Source organism: Dermochelys coriacea, chromosome 10 (assembly GCF_009764565.3).
Source record: "Dermochelys coriacea isolate rDerCor1 chromosome 10, rDerCor1.pri.v4, whole genome shotgun sequence".
Classification (NCBI taxonomy): domain Eukaryota; kingdom Metazoa; phylum Chordata; order Testudines; family Dermochelyidae; genus Dermochelys; species Dermochelys coriacea.
This window is the reverse complement of record NC_050077.1, coordinates 9,061,350-9,084,875: the sequence shown is the minus strand read 5'-3', so window position 1 is coordinate 9,084,875 and position 23,526 is coordinate 9,061,350. Positions and strand designations below refer to the sequence as shown.

General features: G+C 39.2%; 1 protein-coding gene across 1 annotated transcript in view; it reads right to left on the bottom strand.

Annotated features, from left to right (window-relative positions):
- The window catches only part of SMURF1 (SMAD specific E3 ubiquitin protein ligase 1), a 63,571-nt gene extending 44,635 nt beyond the window's left edge, over positions 1-18,936 (bottom strand). The window contains 1 exon segment of the mRNA XM_038418975.2: positions 18,679-18,936. Coding sequence (XP_038274903.1) covers positions 18,679-18,733 — 55 coding nt within the window. The 5' untranslated portion in view covers positions 18,734-18,936.
- Between the last annotated feature and the right edge of the window lie 4,590 nt (positions 18,937-23,526).

Below are 23,526 nucleotides of genomic sequence, written 5' to 3'. Positions count from 1 at the left end.
CCTCTCCTGGGGTCCTGTAGTAATTTTTCTTGTCAGAAGGGAGTCACGGTGCAATGAAGTTTGAGAACCCCTGGTCTATCTAATAACATATCAGTCATACAAAGAGAGTAAATCCCTGAAAGCACTTTGGTTGGGGTCATATAAATGCTTGATGAACCAAGTTACTGCACACCAATGCTTGTCTGGTTTCCAAACAGTAAATGAGATGCATTTCCTGGTGTGGAAGACACACGTGACTATTTCTGTGCCTGAGGAAATGTGGGTCAATAAGCATGCATCCTACTGCTGAATTTGCAGACTCTCCAGAGACTAGCAACAATGTGACTCAGGAACACCAGACTGTCTGCAGGCACATACTGTACACATATTAATGAGATTACCACTATTCTGTTCCAATGCTGTTCACACTACACTAACGCATATCTAGCACTCATTTGTAATACATATTCAAGGAATCCAGCATGTGTAAAAAAACACTTTGTGTAGCTGACCTTTACATTCAGTTGTGCTAAGCAATATCTAGGAAATACAAATTATATAGAAGACTGACAGGCATATCACAAAGATATAGAGCCACTGAAAAAACAGCTTACACCTATATATCTTGCCTCTTTTCTCCATTGGAGTATAACAATTCAGAACTGCTAAGATGTTCATTCCTTTCAGCTAAGGAGAGGTGAAAGGTAAATTGTGGGTAAACAAGGTACTATGGGCAGGAGGCGGCAAGCTGAAACATTTTGTACAGAGTACTCTCAGCAGTTGGAGAGAGAGAGAGAGAGATAAGCCATTCTTCCCCAAATATTTTCATTTGTCTACCCAAGAAATTGTCTGGCAGCATGAGATGAACTAGTCATTTACCTCACAAAACACCCTGGTAACCATTTTCTCCAAGCATGATTTACAATTAGCACCAAAGGCTTTGCAGTCTCACATCATATCGATACCATTCTTCACTTACATTCACAAAACTATTATCCTCGATCTTAAATATATTTTGTTTATTTTAATAATTTTTAAAAAACCTAGTTCTTGTGCAAGCTAAATATACAAAACAATAAAAACATCTGAATGGCATCAAATTAAGACATTATGAAAAGAAGGATTTTATTTAGAATAAAGTCGTATCAGCCAGTGTTACTCTCTTGTTCCACTAATTATATAGAACAGCATTTATTTAAACAGCCAAGTTAATGACTTCAAATTTGATCAACAGTCCCTGTTTGTACAGCATAGCACTACTGGCAGTCACCAGGGCTGAACAACAAAACAAAAACTGGTTACACCAAATTACCAACTGAGATACAATGGGAATAAGAGAAATGATTTCAGAGTAAGAAGCAGATCATATTTTCCATGTTTGCAGTTACAAAGATCCCTGCTCACCTCTCATTTTAGAAGACTGATCAAGATCATCCCATTGTCTATGAACATTACAGAATTGATACAAGCAAACTATGTCTCTTGTATGCATAAAATATTTATCCTTATTATTCTGCTCACAACCTGCTTGTGAGTTTAGTGAACTCAAGCATAATTTACAACATGGATACAAAATGATTCCAATATGTATCCTGTACCACATAGCTATGTTAAAACATTTAAGTTTGTTTTCAGCTCATGCTCGCAGGACATGACAATTTCCTGGCATCTGAGAAACACATAAGCCCTTGGACCACAAGCATTAGGTTGTCCTTATCCTCAACTGAGCCAGCCGTGAAACGCCACCTGTAAAGCTATTAGGCTTACATACTGGAATGGAATCTGGAAAGACTAGAAGAATCCTCTAGAAGCAGATGGAGAAGGATAAGTATCACTGCCTAAACTTTCCATCAAAAGATGCTAGAATTTTTACCTAAGGACTGACTGCAAAACAAAATGACAGTCAAGTTCAGGATATGAAAGCAATATATTTTATAGTGTTATATATAAAGCTTTCTAACCCTAAACTTTCAACCTATGCCATAATTATTTTCACTGCAAAGCTATTTTATTAGCTTACTTTTCCATATGCATAATTATTAAAATATGACTTTCTGGATACAACTTGGCAGCTGAGATCACACTTCTGTACTAACAGGATGCCACCAATTTAACTGACCTCAATCAAATCTATATCTACAATGAATGAGAACCTGAAGAGACAACTACTGCTTTAATGTAGTATTAGGATTGAGATCTTAAAGACATAAAATTGAGAAATTTTTAGTGTTACTGCTATAGTAATTGTTCTTACATCCAAAATCAGTGTCCAATGAATGAACAAATTATAATTCCAGTACTACTTTGAAATGCTCATCTGGAAGGTGATAAATAATTGCAATGTAGCTCCAATGAAAATATACCAAAGCTGCCCCCCACCCTGCAAAAATATGGGACTTTTGAGTCCAAAGAGAAGATGCAAAATTTTCAGAGATTAATATTAATTTTGCTGTATTTTCCATGAGAAATAAAGTTAACAGAGTCAAACCATGCTATGATTTGAACTAAAACCTTACAATTAATATTCTTAGAAGTTAATTGAGAAAACCTGTTCAGTAGGAAAACCAAGGATTTTTTTAAAACTGGCTGACCAAGTAAGCATATTATATTTCACATGGAGGGTAACATATACAATGCGAATATTCTAGTTCAAATTAATTAAATATGGAGGAAAGTATTTGCTTGGGCTTGATTTTAACATTCCTCTAACTAGATATTTCATTTACCTCCACAATACTCCATTTAAAACAGTCCAAATGAACAGCAAATTAGAGAGAGAGAAACAGGAATTACAAAACCATCAACATAAAGTTCATGCTACATCCCTGGAGGCAGTGACTGCTACTAGACTGCTGCAATGCAGAGTATAGAGACTCTCAGAAAGATGGGTTTCCTCATTATACTTTCAACCTATTGAATGTACTTGCCACTTGTTATGACAGCTTTACTATACATATTCAATCGTTTTTAAAAATTACACTAGCAACAGAATAATTTTAAATTGTTCTTTTCCACAGAATAGTCCAAGATATTCAATCCTAACCTACTGCTTCAGTTCATGTCATATTCGTAGTTCTCATACCCCAAATGTCTGATCTAAAACAAAGGACATACCTAGTTAGAACATGTAACACTAAACTGAAAGGATGAAAAGAGCCAAATCAGGCAAAATTCACACACAAACCGATAAAAATTTAACTTCTGTATACCACATTCAAAAAGTATGAAAACATTGTTCCACTCCTTATTAGGAACACACAAAGAACGCTTCAAAATGAAATAATATGGTGTTTAAAAAAAGCATAGGCAGAATGGTAGAAATTTGATGCATTGTTTTGAATGTGAACTAATGAGATCTTTGTAGAGCACTTTGCACATGTAAAAAATAATATTTGAAGGACCCTAGTGGGAAAAGATAAATTAAATAGTATTTTACCAAGACAACAGAGGGGTTCTAAATGTCATGTCAAAACTGTTCACCTGATGTAAGTAGGAAATTGTCCTAGTGACTGCTATCAATTTCTGCAAAGTCAAAGCTTGCATTTAAAAAAATTAAGTTTCTATCCCTTATGGTTATGAACATAGCAGTTAGGGTACCTTCTGAAGTCTGCAGACAGATAGCTCTAGAGCACCTCTGCTCTTGCTTACAACATTGCCAAACTGAGGAAGAGTGCAATCTGACCAGAACTGCCTTTTTTCATTGCTGCTATATAGAACTAATGAATATCTATAAAACTGACAGGTATCAGCTTCTGGTTCTCTGGACGAGTCAAGCTGGCCAAAAGTCTTGCAATAAAGTACCTACTGATTCCCTGGACTACTTTTTCCAGCCTCCTACATCTAGACTCCATAGTCCTAAAAAGAAAAATCAGACTCAAGACCAGGTCTGGGACTTCCAACACAATTCTTTCCATTGCTACAACCATAAAAGAAGCACCACTGAGGCTTCTGAAAGCATAACAGTCTTATTTAACAATTAACTGCTGATTGACAGCTGCGTGAATGCAAAAAAAATTCCAGGAAACAAGTAGGTCATTTTATTTTTTCTTGGTACACGGATTAGTACAGTGAAGCTTTTCTGTCAAAATGTATAGAGCCTTTGGATCAATCAATCACACAAATAAGTATTCCAACAACATTTATATCATTTCACACCTCCGCAAATGAACTGTAATTCTTTCCTTTGGTCTCCCAAAAGTATGAAGCGTTTTCTGTGTACAACATTTGTATGCTTAGTAGCTTGAAATAATAAGTGGTAAATTTTCTCTGAAATTTTGTTTTATTCCCTCCCTTTTACCCCATCCCCAGTCAGCTAGGAATAATTCTCAAATCTGTTCTAGTTCAGCTTGGAAGTAGAGCTCACAGGCTTGATAAGCATGCAGAACAGGAAATGCTTTGGATTGCAGGCTACTTAGAACACTTATTTTCCCAAGCAAGTTTTTACAAATTCAGTTTGATGGGTGGTTTTATAATTTTTAATTTCCACTAAAGCATATCAAAACACTATGGCTAGACAAGTCAAAGAAGAATGAAAATCACTACCGTGGCTTACAACACTACGTGAGTTTCAAACAATCCAGATACAGGGAAGCAAAACTTGTTCCGTATATACTGGTGGACCTTTGCTATTGAAGGGAGGCCTCTAAATGAGAAGGCATTTAATTTTTAAACTAAAAACTGAAAATAACAATGACCTTTTACATATTTATTTTGTTTCCAAAAGTCCTGCAATAGATGAGACAAGAAGGTTACTGCGGGCAGGTGGAGAGAGTAGACAGGAAAATTGCAACAATTCTGATTATGTTTGTTGCCCATATTTTTATATACACACATTCATACACACACAGATCTAAACAATACTTATTGAATAAAAAGTGTTATGTTAATTCAACATTCAGGTTTTAAATTTAACCTTGAAGTCAAGAAATGAAAAAAATATGCTGCTCAATGTAACATTAATTTGCCCGTATTACCACAACATTTTAAATGACTAGTTACCGTTAAATGTATACTTCACTACACAGTATGTAAGTGTACATTAATCTTGCAAGAAAACTATCATGTTCATTTTCTGATATGCTTTTAAATTTGTAAACTTAATGTTACATTAATAAAGGTTTTGGTTTGCATTTAACTTCCGAGTTTAAGAAAAAAACTCCCCCAAACATTACCAAGTAAATGCTTCATGCCAGTACTAAATTTCACACCTGAATTGAATAAAGTGATGAAAGAAGGGCAAATATATATCTTTGCTGGCATCATGGTCCAGGGAATGGACTGGGTGTCAAAAGAACTGGGTTCCATTCCTAGTTCTGTCACTGATTTAGCTGGGCAATCTCACAAAAATTACCCCTTTTACCATTTCACATATCTACACCTCAGTACTCATCTGTAAATTGGGGATAACAATCATTTGTTAAGCTTTTTGAAATATAAAGGAAATAAGTACCATTGCTGTTTGGTGGTAGAGAATTTTAAGTCTAGGTTAACAAAGCAACAGTATAGCACTTCACATAGTGGAGGTGCTCTTCCTAATGGAAAGAGGTTTTTTAAAATCAAGATCACAGAATTTTCAGAAAATTTCACAGATCCAGAAAATTGTGGCACGTTAGTATTTTTGCACCCATCAATTTCTTCTTTCCTTGATGCTAAAGTATTTGAGGAGTCTTATTTCAATAAGACATTTACAAACAATGAGTGTACATAATATGAAAATTAGTGGTAAGAGAACTGCCTGTTAAAAACAATCACCTTAAACAGCTAGATTGACCTTATTTGTGGCCATCTTAAAGAAAAGAGGGACACTGCTGCTATTTCAGCTATTGTCTAACAATGTCAAAGTAAATGCTACCTCAAGACCCAACAAAACTGGCAAACATTCAATACAAGAAGAAAAGGAGTACTTGTGGCACCTTAGAGACTAACAAATTTATTAGAGCATAAGCTTTCGTGAGCTACAGCTCACTTCATCGGATGCAAGCTTATGCTCTAATAAATTTGTTAGTCTCTAAGGTGTCACAAGTTCTCCTTTTCTTTTTGCGAATACAGACTAACACGGCTGCTACTCTGAAACCATTCAATACAAGGTTAACATCACAACACGAGCCTGTGTTCACATACCCTGGTCAGAAGAAAACAGTTCAGAGCCATAGGCTTGGTCTACACTCAAAAAAAAGTTATATCAACCTAGCTACATTGCTCAGTGCCATGAAAAATGTCATGCCCTGTGTGATGCACTTAGGTTGACTTAACCTTCACTGTAGACATGGCTAGGTCAATGGAAGAATGCTTCCATCAACCTAGCTACCACCTCACATGGAGGTAGATTAACTACATCCATGGAAAAATCCCTTCCATTGATGTAGGAAGCATCTACACTGTGATGCTGCAGCTGCGCTGCTATAGTGTAGACAGACTTGTTAAACAGGGTTTCTCCATTATTCTTAAATAATTTCTTTAACAATCAGATATTAATTATCCCTGAATCTGACACACATTTGAACTGCATGTGTAAAACTGGAGTTCTGCATTGTAAACGTGAGTGTAAAATCATATACTGATGTTTCCAAAGACTTCTAAAGAATATCTGTCTAAGATGTATTCAAAAAAGCTATTAACACGAGTCATTGTTGAAGAATGAAGTTACATAATTTTCAGTTAGAGTGCAGCATCAGGTCCATTTAAAAAAAACTGTTATATACATTGATTAATCAAAAACACACAAATATAAATTTACCAAACTTTCTCATTATGATTAACTTTGGGCTGAGAAGCAAGCACAGGAGATTTCAACCCAAAGTATACCGATCACTGTAAAGCATATAAATTACATAGCTGGATTAAGTACTACTAAGCATTTGTGATTATGCATAGAAAACCGCTATTGACTTAAGTAAATGTAGCACAAGCCATGTACAGTACATTTAGCTCTTCACACGCATTTAAAAATCTGGACTTTTTAGCCTTTGCACTTTCAATATAACAATTAGGAGTGTTAGTTTCACAAAATGCTCTCTTTTCAAAAAGCTTTTTGGGTAGTATTTGCCATGGGATTTATAGTAAATAAAATAGTATCGATCAAAGGGGCAGAGAGTTTTCAACCCAGAGTTTTCAAGAGCATGGCACATACACTGGATGCAAGCCAGGCACCATTCAGCGTCTGAAAAAACATTTCAGCTTTACATTAACAGTCATCTTGAGTACAAAGTGAATCAAATGCCAGCTGTCTAAAATACATTTCCACAACTTTCTTTTATCTAGAACTTAAAGAGAATGATATAATGTAGAGATTTATTGTAATATACTCCACACTCTGGAGACCAAAAAGTTTACTATTCAAACAAAATATATTACCTCTTTTATCAACATAATTGGATTTATCTTGCCATTTTGTAAAGGAAACAAGAGATGCAAATCTTCAGATAGTAATATGCTGAACTAGAGAGGCTTCAGATCAGTGCTGCATTTTATTTTAATCTGATCATTTGAGTGAAAGTATAATCAGAAGAGTGAAGTACAAAGATACAAAAAGCATAATGAGCATTCTATACTTTTCCCCAAAAATACAGTAATAAACCCCCCTTTATTGAAAGATGCTAAATTGCAAAATTTACAAGGAGAGACTATCAAGTTTAAAAAAAAAAAAATCACTCATCTGATTTTTTTTTTAACCTAGTATTACCAATAAGAGCTAAGATATTCTAACTAAAAGGTTAGAGAACATTATCTTTTACTTTTCAACTTATTTTTTGTATATTTCATTCTCCTGCACAGTGAGTCTCCCTTGTTTGTGTAGATCTTTTACAGTCATTGGGGAGAGAAAAAAATCTAAGTATTTGATAAATATGACTAAGATCATAAACACTGGCAAGGAAACTTAATGACAGTACATTTGAAATCATTTTTTAAATTGATAATTTTGAATTGACAGTGTTCCTTTAAACTTGCATTGTTTACATCACACTCTAATTGAGTATTATAAATTAAAAAATAAAATAGAAAGTTACTATAATATAAGTGCCTAGATGCAGAGGATTCATCACAATTTCAAGAAACCATAAGAGCAAGAGTCAGACTCATGGATCTTAAAACATTTAAATTGCTTCATCATGCCACAGCCAGCCTAAACCTTTGGGTTCACTGATACACGATGCTACAGACATTCCTTAGCCAATTAGAATTCCTTTCAGCTGCAATGGAGGAGAACACAGCTGGAATTGATGGAGTAGCACGCATCACCATATACTCATTAATTAGGCATTATTTTAACATTATTCTGAAACTGTGGATTGTTTTACCCACAAATAGATGGACAAACATTCCAATTAAATACTTAAGTTTATTAAACTGCCTTACTACACATAGTAATTTCGATATCTTTAAAACAAAAAAAAAAAAAGAGGTTAAAAAAAATCTTGCTCTGCCTACTCTACCCATCTATGCTCTGAGTTTGGTGGCCTTAGGGATTTCTGTCTACTGTGCTTACAGTGACCTTGACAACAAGCCAGTATGAATTTTGGCCTTTAACTTGAAAAAAATCATTTGCTGCAGAGGAAGGCATAAAGCTATTTATACCCCTTTGTGAGATTTTTTTTTTTTTAACGTTTTTCTTCCCAGAATACAACTCTACTTTGCTATCTAAGCCAAGTTATTGTCACAAACGTATCTTCCAATGTAGACACCCCAAAAATATTTCCAGGATGCGTGTCTCTCTTTAAAAACAGAATAATTTAATCCATACAAACACACACCAAAGAAGGATGGGGGAGGCTCAAAATGTTGCCTTTTCAGGTTTACATAAGGCAGTTACTGGGATGTGAGAAGAGGCAGAACATATTCTCTGATTTCCCATTCAGAAATTACTAAAATGCCACTATAATTCTCTTATCAAACTGTCTTGAATCACAACTTACAAGCAGACAGTCTACCTAACTAGAGTATGGAATTGCAGATTTTCGTTTTTCAAAAGGAAAAGCTAAACCATGTTTTTCATTCAAGTTTCTTCTCCTACCATGTACACAGACCTCATCTACACTGAGGCACTGATGAAAATCTTCCACCAACTCTATCAATACTAGCAACAGTGGGAATTCTAATGTGGACTGTGTCTTTAACAATGTGTCTTCTAGAATTGCTCTAAATAGGGTTAGATAATACGGCAGCAAAAAAGCTGGTGGTCAGTCAACACTCGCACTCATCATTTCTAGCACAGGGGGCAGTGTCAAGCAAATATGGAAGATTTTCAGAAAGACTTCAGTGCAGACCACAGGCACTCACACCAAACTCTAAACCCTATCTACAACAAGAAACGTATGCAGTTTACAATGGTTGTCAGTAACAGGTATCCTGGACCAATGTTCTATAAAGTTTAACTACCAGCGTAGAAAGAGACAAACCATCTTCAGCAGCAAAATAGCAGATGCCTTGTCCATACTGGGAAGCTGAATGGTTGCTGAGAATAGTTCTCAGTTCCCTCTGAACCAAAATTGCATATGGTTAAAGTGCTAGTACAGACAAAAATTTTCAGCAGCATTCCAGAATTTTATTCTGTCCACAGGAGGACCTGAAATATTTTCAAGTATTGGTTCCAATGGAACCAGTGTGGAGAACTATATTCAGCAAAGATAGAGAAGAGAACTCACTACTTTATATCTTCATCTTACTTATTTTTATACCAAAGAACATTAAATGAACCACATGATGTGCACATGACTAATTTAAGCAACCACATTATTGAACTGGTATAGCCTTCATCCCTCTTTGACCTACTCCCACCTGTGTTAGCCATTCCCAATAACTGTGGCCCCATTTCAGCAAAGGATTTATGTGCTTAACTTTAGGCCCATGAGTGTTCCCACTGAAGACAAAGGGATTACTTATGTTCTTAAGGTTAAGTAATGCTTAAGTGCTGTACTGAATCAAGGCCTAAGTCCAGTTTAAAATTTATATTGTAAGCTCTCTGGAGGCAGAGAGCATGTCTTTGTATTCTGTGAAGCACAGAGCTCCAACTTCAGCATGCTATATATAACTGACACCACTCCATGCTGAAAACTTTTGTTCACCAGCAGCAGGTAAAGTGTTTGCCAGCTCCTGTCAGCAACAGGCCAATTTCCTTGTATAAACGGGGGCACAACATAAAACTTAATCACCTCTACACTACAAAATTGAAATTACTAAATTTTCAGAAGCATGTCCCACTCCATCACTAAATCAGTAATAAAAGTGGTGTATGTACGAATACATCATCTTCAATGCTGTTTCAGAAAACATGACTAAAAATTAGCAAATCTCACACTTTCTGTATCTGAAATGATAATAAGAAAAGGAGTACTTGTGGCACCTTAGAGACTAACAAATTTATTAGAGCATAAGCTTTCGTGAGCTACAGCTCACTTCATCGGATGCATTTGGTGGAAAAAACAGAGGAGAGATTTATATACGCACACACAGAGAACATGAAACAATGGGTTTATCATCACTCTCCTTACAGTGTGTATGATAAACCCATTGTTTCATGTTCTCTGTGTGTGCGTATATAAATCTCTCCTCTGTTTTTTCCACCAAATGCATCCGATGAAGTGAGCTGTAGCTCACGAAAGCTTATGCTCTAATAAATTTGTTAGTCTCTAAGGTGCCACAAGTACTCCTTTTCTTTTTGCGAATACAGACTAACACGGCTGCTACTCTGAAACCTGAAATGATAATGAAGATGTTTTATCTGCTCCACTTGTGCCATTTCAATATTGGTTCAGTGGTTCACTATTGAAACCAATTTTCAGTAAAAGTTTAACTTCTTCACAGACACAGAAAGAAGACGTTCAGAACAATTTTAGAAACACAAATACAAGATGAAAGAGCGTTAAAAGGAATGGGTGAGAAAAGAATAGTTCTTATCTGGTAGTTAATAAAAAGAAGAAAAAGCAGTAATTAAATTGTTCAAAAGTATTCCAAATTATATTCTTTATATGAAGATTCTGAGTTTGAGAAAAGAAAGCTGAGTTAGGAACAATGGTGACTTTATTCCTACTTTCCCCACCCAAGGGGGATGTTGAAGCAAACTCTTTTAGAAAATTTAATTTTCTTCTACTAGGACAAAGGTTTTGAGAGGGTCTTGACTTACATGTAGGAAAAAAAAGACTTGTTACCCACGAGCCTGCCCATAGGAAAAGGCTGTTCTCCGGATTCCCACTCTGATAGCTCAATGACGATATCAGCAGGCCTATTACAAAAGCTGCACTCTGGATTCTTACCCATCAAATAAAAAGAAAAAAAATGCAAGTTTTTTTCTCTAGTTATATGCCTCCCCTTTCATATCACCATACTATGAGAGTTTCACACCATAATACAGGCTCAACTTAAATGTATACCCCAAATTAAAAAACATAGTAAGAAAACCAAAAAACTGTCACTGTGTCTGAACAACAAAGTAAAAGATGCAGTAAGAGGCAAAAAGGCATCCTTTAAAAAGTGGAAGTTAAATCCTAGTGAGGAAAATAGAAAGGAGCACAAACTCTGGCAAATGAAGTGTAAAAATATAATTAGGAAAGCCAAAAAAAGAATTTGAAGAACAGCTAGCCAAAGACTCAAAAAGTAATAGCAAAAAAAAAAAAAATCTCAGTACATCAGAAGCAGGAAGCCTGCTAAACAACTACTGGGGCCACTGGATGATTGAGATGCTAAAGGAGCACTCAAGGACGATAAGGCCATTGCGGAGAAACTAAATGAATTCTTTGCCTCGGTCTTCATGGCTGAGAACGAGAGGGAGATGCCCAAACCTGAGCCATTCTTTTTAGGTGACAAATCTGAGGAACTGTCCCAGATTGAGGTGTCATTAGAGGAGGGTTTGGAACAAATTGATAAACTAAACAGTAATACGTCACCAGGACTAGATGGTATTCACCCAAGAGTTCTGAAGGAACTCAAATGTGAAATTGCAAAACTACTAACTGTAGTCTGTAACCTACCATTTAAATTAGCTTCTGTACCAAATGACTGGAAGATAGCTAACGTTACGCCAATTTTTTAAAAGGGCTCTAGAGGCGATCCCAGCAATTACAGGCCAGTAAGCCTGACTTCAGTACCGAGCAAACTGGTTGAAAATATAGTAAAGAACAAAATTGTCAGACACGTATATTAACGTAATTTGTTGGGGAAGAGTCAACATGGTTTTTGTAAAGGGAAATCATGCCTCACCAATATACTAGAATGCTTTGAGAGGGTCAACAAGCATGTGGACAAGGGGGATACACTGGATATAGTGTACTTAGATTTTCATAAAGCCTTTGACAAGTTCCCTCACCAAAGGTTCCTAAGCAAAGTAAGCTGTCATGGGATACAAGAGGACCTTCCCTCTTAGATTGGTAATTGGTTAAAAGATAGGAAACAAAGGCTAGGAATAAATGGTCAGTTTTCAGAATGGAGAAAGGTAAACAGTGGTATCCCCCAGGGGTCTGTACTGGGACCTGTCCTATTCAACATATTCATAAATGATCTGGAAAAAGGGATAAACAGTAAGGTGGCAAAACGTGCAGATGATACAAAACTACTCAAGATTGCTGTCTCCCTGGGACTTAACTAAGAGCTACAAAAGGATCTCAAAACTAAATGACCGGGCAACAGATGAAATTCAATGTTGATAAATGGAAAATAATGCTCATTGGAAAACATAATCCTAACTATACATATAAAACCATGGGGTTTAAATTAGCTGTTGCCATTCAAGAAAGACATCTTGGAGTCATTGTGGATAGTTCTCTGAAAACATCCACTCAATGTGTTGCAGCAGTCAAAAAAGCAAACAGAATGTTGGGCATTATTAAGAAAGGGACAGATAATAAAACAGAAAATATCATATTGCCTCTATATAAATCCATGGTACCGCCCCCATCTTGAATGCTGTGTGCAGATGTGGTCGCCCATCTCAAAAAAGATATACTGGAATTGGAAAAGGTTCAGAAAAGGGCAACAAAAATTATCAGAGTTATGGAACGGGTGCCATCTGAGGAGAGATTAATAAGAGTGGGACTTTTCAGCTTGGAAAAGAGACAACTAAGGGGAGATATGATAGACGTCTATAAAATCATGACTGGTGTGGAGAAAGTAAATAAGTGTTATTTACTCCTTCTCATAACACAAATAAAATTAATAGGCAGCAGGTTTAAAACAAACAGAAGGAAGTATTTCTTTACACAATGCAGACAACCTATGGAACTCCTTGCCAGAGGATGTTGTGAAGGCCAAGGCTATAACAGGGTTCAAAAAAGAATTAGATACATTCCTGGAGGATAGATCCATCAATGGCTATTAGCCAGGATGGGCAGGGATGGTGTCCCTAGCCTCTGTTTGCCAGAAGATGGGAATGAGCAACAGGGAATGGATCACTCGATTATAACCTGTTTTGTTCATTCCCTCTGGCCAATACAAGGTGCCCCACTGTCGGAAGACAGGATACTGGGCTACATGGACCTTTGGTCTGATCCAGTATTGCCATTCTTATGTCTTATGACTTTACTCTCACAGCCCCTTTGTGTGGAAAAGCAGTAGTATTATCCCCACTGCACAAATGGGGAACCGAGGCACTGAGATTAAGTGACTTGTTCAAGGTCACAGAGGAAGTTTGTGGTAAAGCCAGGACTGAACTCCATCCAGTGCTCCAACCACAAAGCCACCTGACTCCCAGAAGAGTGTCTGCGGTAAAGGAGTTGAGAATCATTACAGGAGAGAAATTGAGGTAAAAAAAGTTTTGGTCACAGATTTTGATGAAATCCCATGCTATTATCCAGAGTTTGTAGTGACTCAACTGTTATTCCCTGCCCCTCCCCACCACCCCACTGTTTACAACAAAATCATTTCCCTGTCCAAACGGTGTAACATACTGAGCTTGTTAACCAGCCATTTCAATTTTCACCCCTGGATAATAATAGTCAGGCCAGTACCAGGACAATCCTTTTCTACAACCATTATACTACATTCTGTATGAAAATGTGAGAAAAATACTAAGTACCTAATATGTTGTACATAGCTGCTTCTGACAAGACAAAGACAGATGTGCAGTGCTATTCAACATTTCTGAAAATGAGACATAAAACTGTCTGGGTCACCAATCTCTATGTTGCTATTGATCAATCAGTTAACTTTGCTGCAAGCAATATTACATTAATAATGAAGCCAAAGCAAGACAAGCTAATACATTTGTGACAAGTGCTTTTCAAATTTGCCTTTTCACTAATCTAAAATATAATTTAATATTTCACTTTGAACTTGAAGTCAATTTATTCCCCAAAGGTTTAAGTTACAGGCGAGTTTACTTACAAAATGTTTGGAAGCCATGCTTTTGAAATATACTGATCATTCAGTTTTATACACTAACTGTACCTGAACTACTCTAAATTTCATCCAAAGTTTATTGTAAGGTATTGGTGTATGTATCACCATTCTCCCTTCTCCCCCTTTCTCTGATACTTTAACACAACCATCTCTCCTGTAAAAATCAGATCTGTAAACCAGGAGTCACTTTTTAGTGCTCACACTTGCCTCAGACATCCAGGCTGCCTCCAAATCTTGTTGCCTGTTCCTGCATAACATTTCTAAATCCAACCTTTTTTTCGTGTCAAGACAGCTAGGACTCCCATCTATACCCTCACTGACACCTATACTGCACCCTCCAATCTGTACAAAATGCAATTAAAAGAGTCTTCCTTGCCTATCACTCTGATCATATCATCCTTCTCTTTAATCTCTCCAGTGGCTCCCCACCTCCATGATACAAGTTAAAAATGGCTGTCTTACTTTTCAAGGCCCTTCACAGTTCTGTCCCTCCCAACTTATCCGCTCATGTTTTATCACACTGCTCCTCTCCGCCCCAGCTCCCTTTCTTTTCTGTCAATTAGAATTGCCTCTACTACCAACTTGTCCATTCAGCCCACAAAGATCGTTGCATTTTCTTTCACTCAGATTCTTATGCATGAACCCCTTTCCCCAGAACTGATCCATAAGGCTATTACTATCCTTTCTTTCTTTAAATTGCTTCCCAACTCCCAATACTGTCACCAAAGCACCTAGCTTTTTTTTTTTATATATATATAAAGAGAGAACGTGAGCTCTCATTCTTAAACTACCACTGATGATAACACTAATATACGTTTTTACACTGTGTTGTTCAGAGTTGCTCTGAAAAGCAACAGACAACATGATGGTAAAAATCTGTGCACACCCTCCACCAGGACCTTATTTGCTCAGGCTTTGGGGAAGGCTGGAGTATAGGGGGGACATCAGAGTGCTTGGGATCTGTGAAAGGTTGGATCATTCTATTCCATGGACTGGCTTTTTGTTGTTTTATTTTAAACAGGGGAGTGGGATTTGCAATTCTCCCTTTTTTTTTTTTTTTTTAATATGGATAGCATTGTAGCAGTGCCCCCCCCCTTTTTTTTTTATATGGATAGCATTGTAGCAGTGCCCACAGTGTCTGATCCTGTCCACAAGTAGCTGTGTTTTTAATCATTGTCAAAGTGTCAAGAACTTGGGATAAGTAAAAATAAATAAAACATTTCTGTTAATGCAAATGTTTATATGTGTACAAGAATGAAGTTCATTTCTTTAAATACAGGAAAGATTCTACCAGTGTTCACATCTCATTTATGAAGTGGTCCTTGAAGGCATCTTCTATGTAAGTGGTATTTACATAGTAATTTTCAATTGATGTAAAACAACAGAGATTGTTCATAATCACAGGAAAAGAAATTGCAAGTCAGAAGGCAACATGATGTAGGTAGTATATCAAACAGAAGATGTCCTGTTTTGTTTCAATTCAGCTTATATCTCTCAAAAACAAAACAGAATGTAGTAACAAAAGGCACATTAGCTATAGTTATTCAAAGTTGATCAGTCAACAAGCGCATTTCAAATGAAGCAAGATGTAAAGTATGTGTTTAATACTTCTGAAGGGACAAATCTCCAAAAGTAATTATTTATTTTTAGAGTAAATCTTGCAGATTTTAATTTACTGTTGGAGTTATTTATTAATAAAACTGAAAGTAAGATTGATCAAGTGGGAAATTCCCTCAATATAGTTTAAAGAACGTTATGCTCAAACAAGACACCAAAGTTACTCCATTAACAAAAAATGCAGCATCTGAAATGCTTTGAATTATGACCATCGATTCATGCAAAACAGAAGTGAAAATGAAGATACAAGCTACCTGATGCAGTATTAGTTTAAAAATGCAAAACCAGTAACTTCTGTTCAGAATAATTTTTACTTGGGCTGTGTACAGTGTTCTGAAGGGGACTGCCAGTGTCCCTTATACAATAATTACTCCGCTCCTTCTGAAATCAGCAAAAAAATGTTCTGCACTTCTGTTTTAGAAACAATTACATGCTCACAGATTCATATATTTAACATACACCAGTATAAAACTATCAAATATCTATGTACTTCAAACATTTTTAAACGTTTTAGTTTCATAAAACATTCAGTCTATCTTTAAAACCCTTTTCTCACAAAGCCTAAATTCTAAACCAGTCGTAGTTTAGATCCAAAAAGAATAATGAGCTGATATCTTCCAACCAATTACTTCCCCCCCAGAAACAGATATTTAAAGACCTTAAAAAAAGAAAAGGAGGACTTGTGGCACCTTAGAGACTAACAAATTTATTTGAGCATAAGCTTTCGTGAGCTACAGCTCACTTCATCGGATGCATTCGGTGGAAAATCTCCCCACTGTATTCTCCACCAAATGCATCCGATGAAGTGAGCTGTAGCTCACGAAAGCTTATGCTCAAATAAATTTGTTAGTCTCTAAGGTGCCACAAGTACTCCTTTTCTTTTTTGCGAATACAGACTAACACAGCTGCTACTCTGAAACCATTTAATCACCCTGTTTCCTAGAAATACTATTTGAAATCAGCTAGCTTTGCACTTTATAAAAGGAAATGGGTTTTAACGCAGGTGTTTATGACCGACTGCACTGTAACTAGGAACTAAATTAGGCTTATCATTAAAGCTTAACTGATGCCATATTCTCATTAATCCATGATATTTTATGTACCAACAAAAACTATACATCTTAAGTTCATGCAGTAGCATAGCATTATGGTTCTTTCAATCAAAGAGATCCTATTGTGGATGTACCTGTTTGCTTTCAAAACCTGTACTGGATCTTATTCATCAGTAATTCATGATGCTGTCATCTTTAGAAACAGAAATCACACGTCTTTCCCTAAAACAAGAGATGCCAATGCAGGCTGCACCTTTTATAAAAGAATAGGTAATTCAGCTCTGTAAGGGTATAATAAGCTGATGTACCCACTACAACCTCATGACCAAACATGAACTTCGAAGTGTAGGATGTGATTTACTGAAGGAAAGCGAATTAGGTGAAAAATGTCTGAAAGAGATTAAACAGATGTTTGATTTATTTTCCAATATATGTTTTCCAGCAAGTGAACCTCTCCATTGCAGAAAAAAGCAAATTCATTATTAATTAGGGCTAACAAAATATAAACTATTAAGGGGGGGGGGGGGAAACTGATTTTCCACTAGCAAAATTGACATGCAGAAAAATATGGCTCTTTAAACACATCTAGCAAAACCAGACTTTTTTGTGGGGAAAGGAAAGATGCCAGGAATGGACAGGACATCTGGAGACTGCCAAAGAGGGATACTTCCCAGCAGGAACTGTCCATCCCCATGAGGCATGCATACACCAGGACTCACACATTCATCGGTTAAGAGATCTCTAATGGGCAAATGCAAAACACAACGGGAGATGAGACATGTAAAGTTGATTGAAGAAAAAAAAAAAAAAAGCCAAAGAGAAAGTTCAGTGGTGTCTGGACTTCAGACTTCATACACCTCCTACTTGACAACCCCAACTGGGAAAAGAACAGGAACAGGAGAAAGAAGCTTGAGAAACACAAATGGTAGATTGTGAGGTAAGGAGATCTGCAGGAGGAAGCGGTGAGAATGGAAAAACGATTTCGAGGAAACAGAGTCTGGCTAGAAATAAAGAGGAAGAGAAAAAGGAAAGAAAAATTCTCAACTTTACCCAGCGCTCCCTAACTCGGTCCCCAGAATTATTCTGGATTTCAGCAAGCTGCAGCCTCCTCAGAAACCACAGCACACGAGAGAAGAGCGTCCAGCCCAGTCTCAAGAAGAAACACCCCCCCCCACACACACACACATATACACACACACACACACACACACACACACACCCCCAGCCCTGAGCGCTCTGGAACTCGGCCCCAATTGCAACTCGAGAACAGAATCCCCGGTGGGTCCTCCCATGATCCGCGGGGTCAGGAAACCCAACCGAGCACCCCCCGCCTCACCCCGGCTTCCTTCCCAGGGAAGGGAAAAGGAAACCCAACCCTCCCCCCGGGCCCCGACCGGCCAGGACTACACCCCAAGCCAGAGGAGCAACACCGGATTGAACACAGACGGGCTCTGATCCCCATCCCTTTCCGCCCCCCCCCCCGCCGCCGCCGCCGCACCGGGGCCCGGGCCGTCCCTGCCCCCAGGGGCCTTGCCACACCAGGGGCACCGGGGAGGCTGGCCCCTCTACCCTAAGGGGGGGGAACCCGCAGCCCCCTCATGCCCAGCCGACCCCTCTCTGCCGTGCAAGGCCCCAGGGGGTGTGGGCGCGGGCGGGGGGGGGGTGTAAAACCCCCGCCCCGCCCCGCCCCTCGCCGCTCCGCTACCTGTGAGCCGGATTTTGATGCTGGAGCCGTTTCTCCGGGTCCCTGGATTCGACATCGCTCCCCGCGGAGAGGGGTCGGGGGGGGTGGGAATCAGCCGCCGGCCACCGTCACCCCCATCCGGGCCCTGCCTCTCCCGGCCCCCGGCCTGGGCTGCCCCTGTCCGGCCGCCGCCGCCCCACACAGCGGCCCCGCCACAGCGCCTCAGCAAGCCGCCGCTCGCAGCTCGACGCCCAGCCCGACCCGGACGAGGACTGCGCGCTCGCGCCGCCTTCGCGCCTGCGCGAGAAGACGGCGTGACGCAAGCGCGGCGGCCAGAGGCTGCCGCCATCTCGGGGAGGTCGCCGGCTGAGTCTGGCCGGTGTCTCGCTCTGGGCGGAACGGGCAGCGCCCCCAGCGGAGGGCACGAATAGTGCAGCCACAGGGGAGCAGGTTGGTTCTTACCAGGGAGGAGACCGAGTCTGTGCAGGATTTCAGGGTGGCCACAGGGAAACTGAGGCCTGTGTTGCGCCCCGTCCTCTGGGGCTGAGCCATGCTGCACAGCATGTGCCCCCTCCGGGGCTCTGCCCCCCCCACCAAGAGTCATGGGTCACCCCCATCGCCCCTCCAGGGCCCTGTGGGACTGAGCCATGCTGGACTCCCCTCCTATGGGGCTCAGCCCCAGCCCCATGCACTGCAATTTGTCATATGTAGGAATGAAGCTGGACACCCTGAAAAAGCTTCAGCTGGTACCCAACGCAGCAGCCTGTCTTGTTCAATATCTCTAGTTGCTATGCACTCTTCATGCTAGTGCTCTCCAATGCATTGGCTCCCTCTTGAATACAGGATGCAGGGAAAAGTCTCCATCATGATGCTCAAAGCCCTCTTTGGGATTGGTTCAAGGTACCTGGAAGATACCTGCTTCCTTTGCAACCGTGACCGCCCATAGCAGTTACATTTCTCAGGAACAATATAGGAATTATCCTACGTACTGGATCAGACCCCTATTCCATCTAGTGCAGTAGTCTGTCTCTAATCAAGGCCAGCCCCAAATTATTTAGAGGAAGATGCAAGAAACCCCTTAGTAAACAGATGTGGAATAATCTGCCCTTGAAGAAAGTTTAATCCTAATCCCTTAATTGTTAGAGAGTGGTTTAAATCCTGAAAATACCTTTTTAGCATTAACTATTCTAACTTTGGATATTCTTGTGATCCATATCAATGTTCAGTCCCTCTCTGAACCTTACGAAATCCTTGGCCTCAACATCATCCTGGGGCAATGAGTTCCACAGTTGAATTAAAGTATTTCCTTTTCTCAGTTATGAATTTGCTGCCTTTCAATGTCAATAAGTGCATTCTTGTACGTGCGTTACAGGATAGGAACTTGGAACTCATAGCCGTGAGAGCTAAGAATGACCCTCAGAACTAAAGGTAAACCTCACTCCCTCAATAATTTTGTCACTCACATACAAGTAAACAAACACAAAAAAATTATAAAGCAAAACGAATCAAGCTACTTCTCCTACTGGCTAGGAAAGGAGAGAGAGATGGTTATTGATATTTCTATGTGTAATACTTCAGAGGTATTCAGATATTACAGTGATGAGAGCATATAAATATCTAATGAGATTGATATGGCATGGCATGGAAATATCCAGACAACAAGCATTTTGGCACATTTCCGTGCCACAATATCACATAGTCTGCTGAACTTTCCACACCACGATGTCTTGGTGCATCATGCTTACATTCCTCTGTCACATGGCCAGGTTGAAGGCTCATGTTTCCAGGTCTCTGTGTTATGCTAAATCACAACGGTGCTCTCATGCCAGGTTGTGACAATTCCCATCTTTTCTTTATTCTTCTACTCTTTTACAGCATTCTATTTAAGGATCTCAAATTGCTTTCCAAACATTATTTAATCCTCTCAACTATTCTGTGCTATAAAGAGATGGGAACACAGAAGGGTATAATGATTTATTCTTGATCACATAGCAAATTAGAGCAAGGAACAGAACCTAGGAGTCCTGATACCCAGTCTCCTGCTATAACTACCACCATTACTCTCCCATCCAACTCAAACTTTGAAATAGCCTATGTATGCTGATGCAGAATATCACCTACAATAAAAATTGCATACATATCATAAAACTTTGATTTACAAAGATAGGATAACATAATTGTCTTTATAAAGAGCAAACCCATCCTAGCTCAGGGAGCTACACAGTGCTATCAGCAAAATAAACAATAATGAACATTAGAATAATAAATACAACATAATCCCTCCCCCAAAAGAGGTGGATTTAGTCTCCTCCAAACTCTGCTTGTGTCTCATCCATTAATAAATCTATAGATTATACCCTTTGGTAGGGCGAAGACTGGCATGTCTTGATTATTTATTTGCATGTGGTGCTTTGTGTCTCAGGCAAGCACATGCTAGATTGAACATGCTACTGGAGGAGGTTAGATGAGGCTATGCATAGCCAAACAGAAGGAGTAAACACTAGTGTGTGGCAAATGTTAGCTTTTTTTTTTTCTGCCAGCAAGGAGATGACCTAGTTCCCCACTCCTGCTGATTTATTGAACTGAAAGCTGGAATCAGGACAATATGCACTTGGGTTTTGCTTTGCTTCTGAGTGTATTTAAGTTGAAATCATCATCAGCTGCGGCTGGATGAAAGTGACATGGCTGGCTCCTTCCACAGGCTAAGATAGCAGTTTCTAATCTTCCCTTCTTTGGGGTGAAAAAATTGAAGTCAGGACAGATGAATGAGATGAAGATTCCTGGAGCATGAAGGGGGTGGTGGGTATTGGCTAAATGCAGTTATTTCAAGCCCCTTCCCATTAAAAAAATAATAATTTGGGATTTTGAATTATATAGCATGTAGGGACAGATCCTCAGCTGAAAAACTGGCTCTTAATGTTTTCCAAGTGTCGTATAGATGTTTGTTAACTCCTAGCTCAGCTAGGGACTGGACAGCCTGAAATATATTTTCAGTCCAGAAGTCCCACTACTTTAAATATTTTCAGAAATTAGGACTGAGAAAGAAGGCAAGGATATTAAGACTAACCCCTGCGTCCCTGCTGTTTGATTTTAGGAATGCTGATGGCTAAATGCCTTGTCTCCCAGCAGCAGACTTTCCTCGCTGTTTGTTTTCATCTCCAGATTGTCGTTTTTAGGAACAACAGTTGTAGAAGTTGCAATCTGTTTGCTGAGAAAGGTCTGTGATGGCTTAACTAAGCACAGCATCAGTTCAGCAGCGAATCTTCTCTATACATGGAATTCTGTTGCGGTAAAGGGGGAAACTGCTTTATAAATTCCATTGTCGTCTGCAGTGTTATTGTAATTTGTGGGTATCCCTGGATATGAGAGAGACAAGGCGGGTGAGATATCTTTTACTGGACCAGCTTCTGTTGGTGAAAGAGACAAACTTTTCAGCTCTACAGAAGAAGAGCTCGATGGAATTCAAAAGCTTGTCTCTTTCACCAACAGAAGTTGGGCCAATAAAAGATATTACCTCAGCCACCTCTCTTATAAATTCCAGGAAGTAGACTGCAAAGAGAGGAAAACTCCATGAATTTTTGGTCTTCTTGGACTGTACAGTTGAATAATATGTTCGGGTGTGATGTGTGAAATGGAGACCATCAGATGATTTCCTACATGCAAATCCTTCTTTTAAAACACTTATTCCAAGCCTTTCGACATGGGCAATCACATACATTGTGTATTTGAATTAAACAGCAATGCTTGAAGCCTGGACCTTCACCCTAAGCTTTGTGTATCTGATCTCCTCTCTGTGCTTATATTGGATTGCAAACTTCTCAGAGGAGAGATCAGATTCATACAAGGTTGAGGTCTAGGTAGTTAGACAACTAATCCCTTATAATTAATCCTTTGCCCTACAACTCTCTTTTGGTTGAATTTTTTAGCCCTAGCATTGATACACAACCAAAAGATCCTACCAGTTACTCTTATTGCATAGATTGGGCGGGGTAGGGTTACACTCTGGAGCCAGACTGGTGCTTCCTTCAATAATAAGAGAAGTCAGGCAATTCAAACACCTCCTGTTCCCCCCCCCACCCCCGCCCAGTAAAAACAAAAGTGAAAATTGCCACCTCACACTCAGTCAGTGCCTGAGGCAGGGGGCCTCTCAGGTTGATGATTACAGGATAGCAGCATCAGTGAAGCAGGCAAGCAGATTCCTGTGGGTAGCAAAGTCACTCACTAGGAGACAACTGAAAGAGCACTGGTATGTGCATATTTATTCAGGCATCTATCCCAATACTCTAGCCACTTGTACAAGAATATGCTAGCTCAGCCAGTCACAGCAAAGTCAACTGCCAAAGTATAACATCTCACCCCTGCTCATCCAACATCCCCACAACAAAAGCCAAGGAAACTAAAGGAGCGTTGCAGCGTGCATTCATGTGTGCTCTTTGTGACAGGGATCCCGGCTTTGCATTTGCACCGTGTTCAGCCCCCTGGGTGCCCCCTGATCCCTTTGGTGGTACTTAGGTGTTACTGCAATAATAAGCACAGGTTTCAGAGTAGCAGCCGTGTTAGTCTGTATTCGCAAAAAGAAAAGGAGTACTTGTGGCACCTTAGAGACTAACAAATTTATTAGAGCATAAGCTTTCGTGAGCTACAGCTCACTTCATCGGATGCATCCGATGAAGTGAGCTGTAGCTCACGAAAGCTTATGCTCTAATAAATTTGTTAGTCTCTAAGGTGCCACAAGTACTCCTTTTCTTTTTGCAATAATAAGAGATCCTAGAGCGGGTACAGCTACCACAACAGTACAAGGAGTACAAAAGAAGAGATGGAATATACCTGGGACACCTTATGAGAATGTCTGAGAGTAAGCTACCTAAA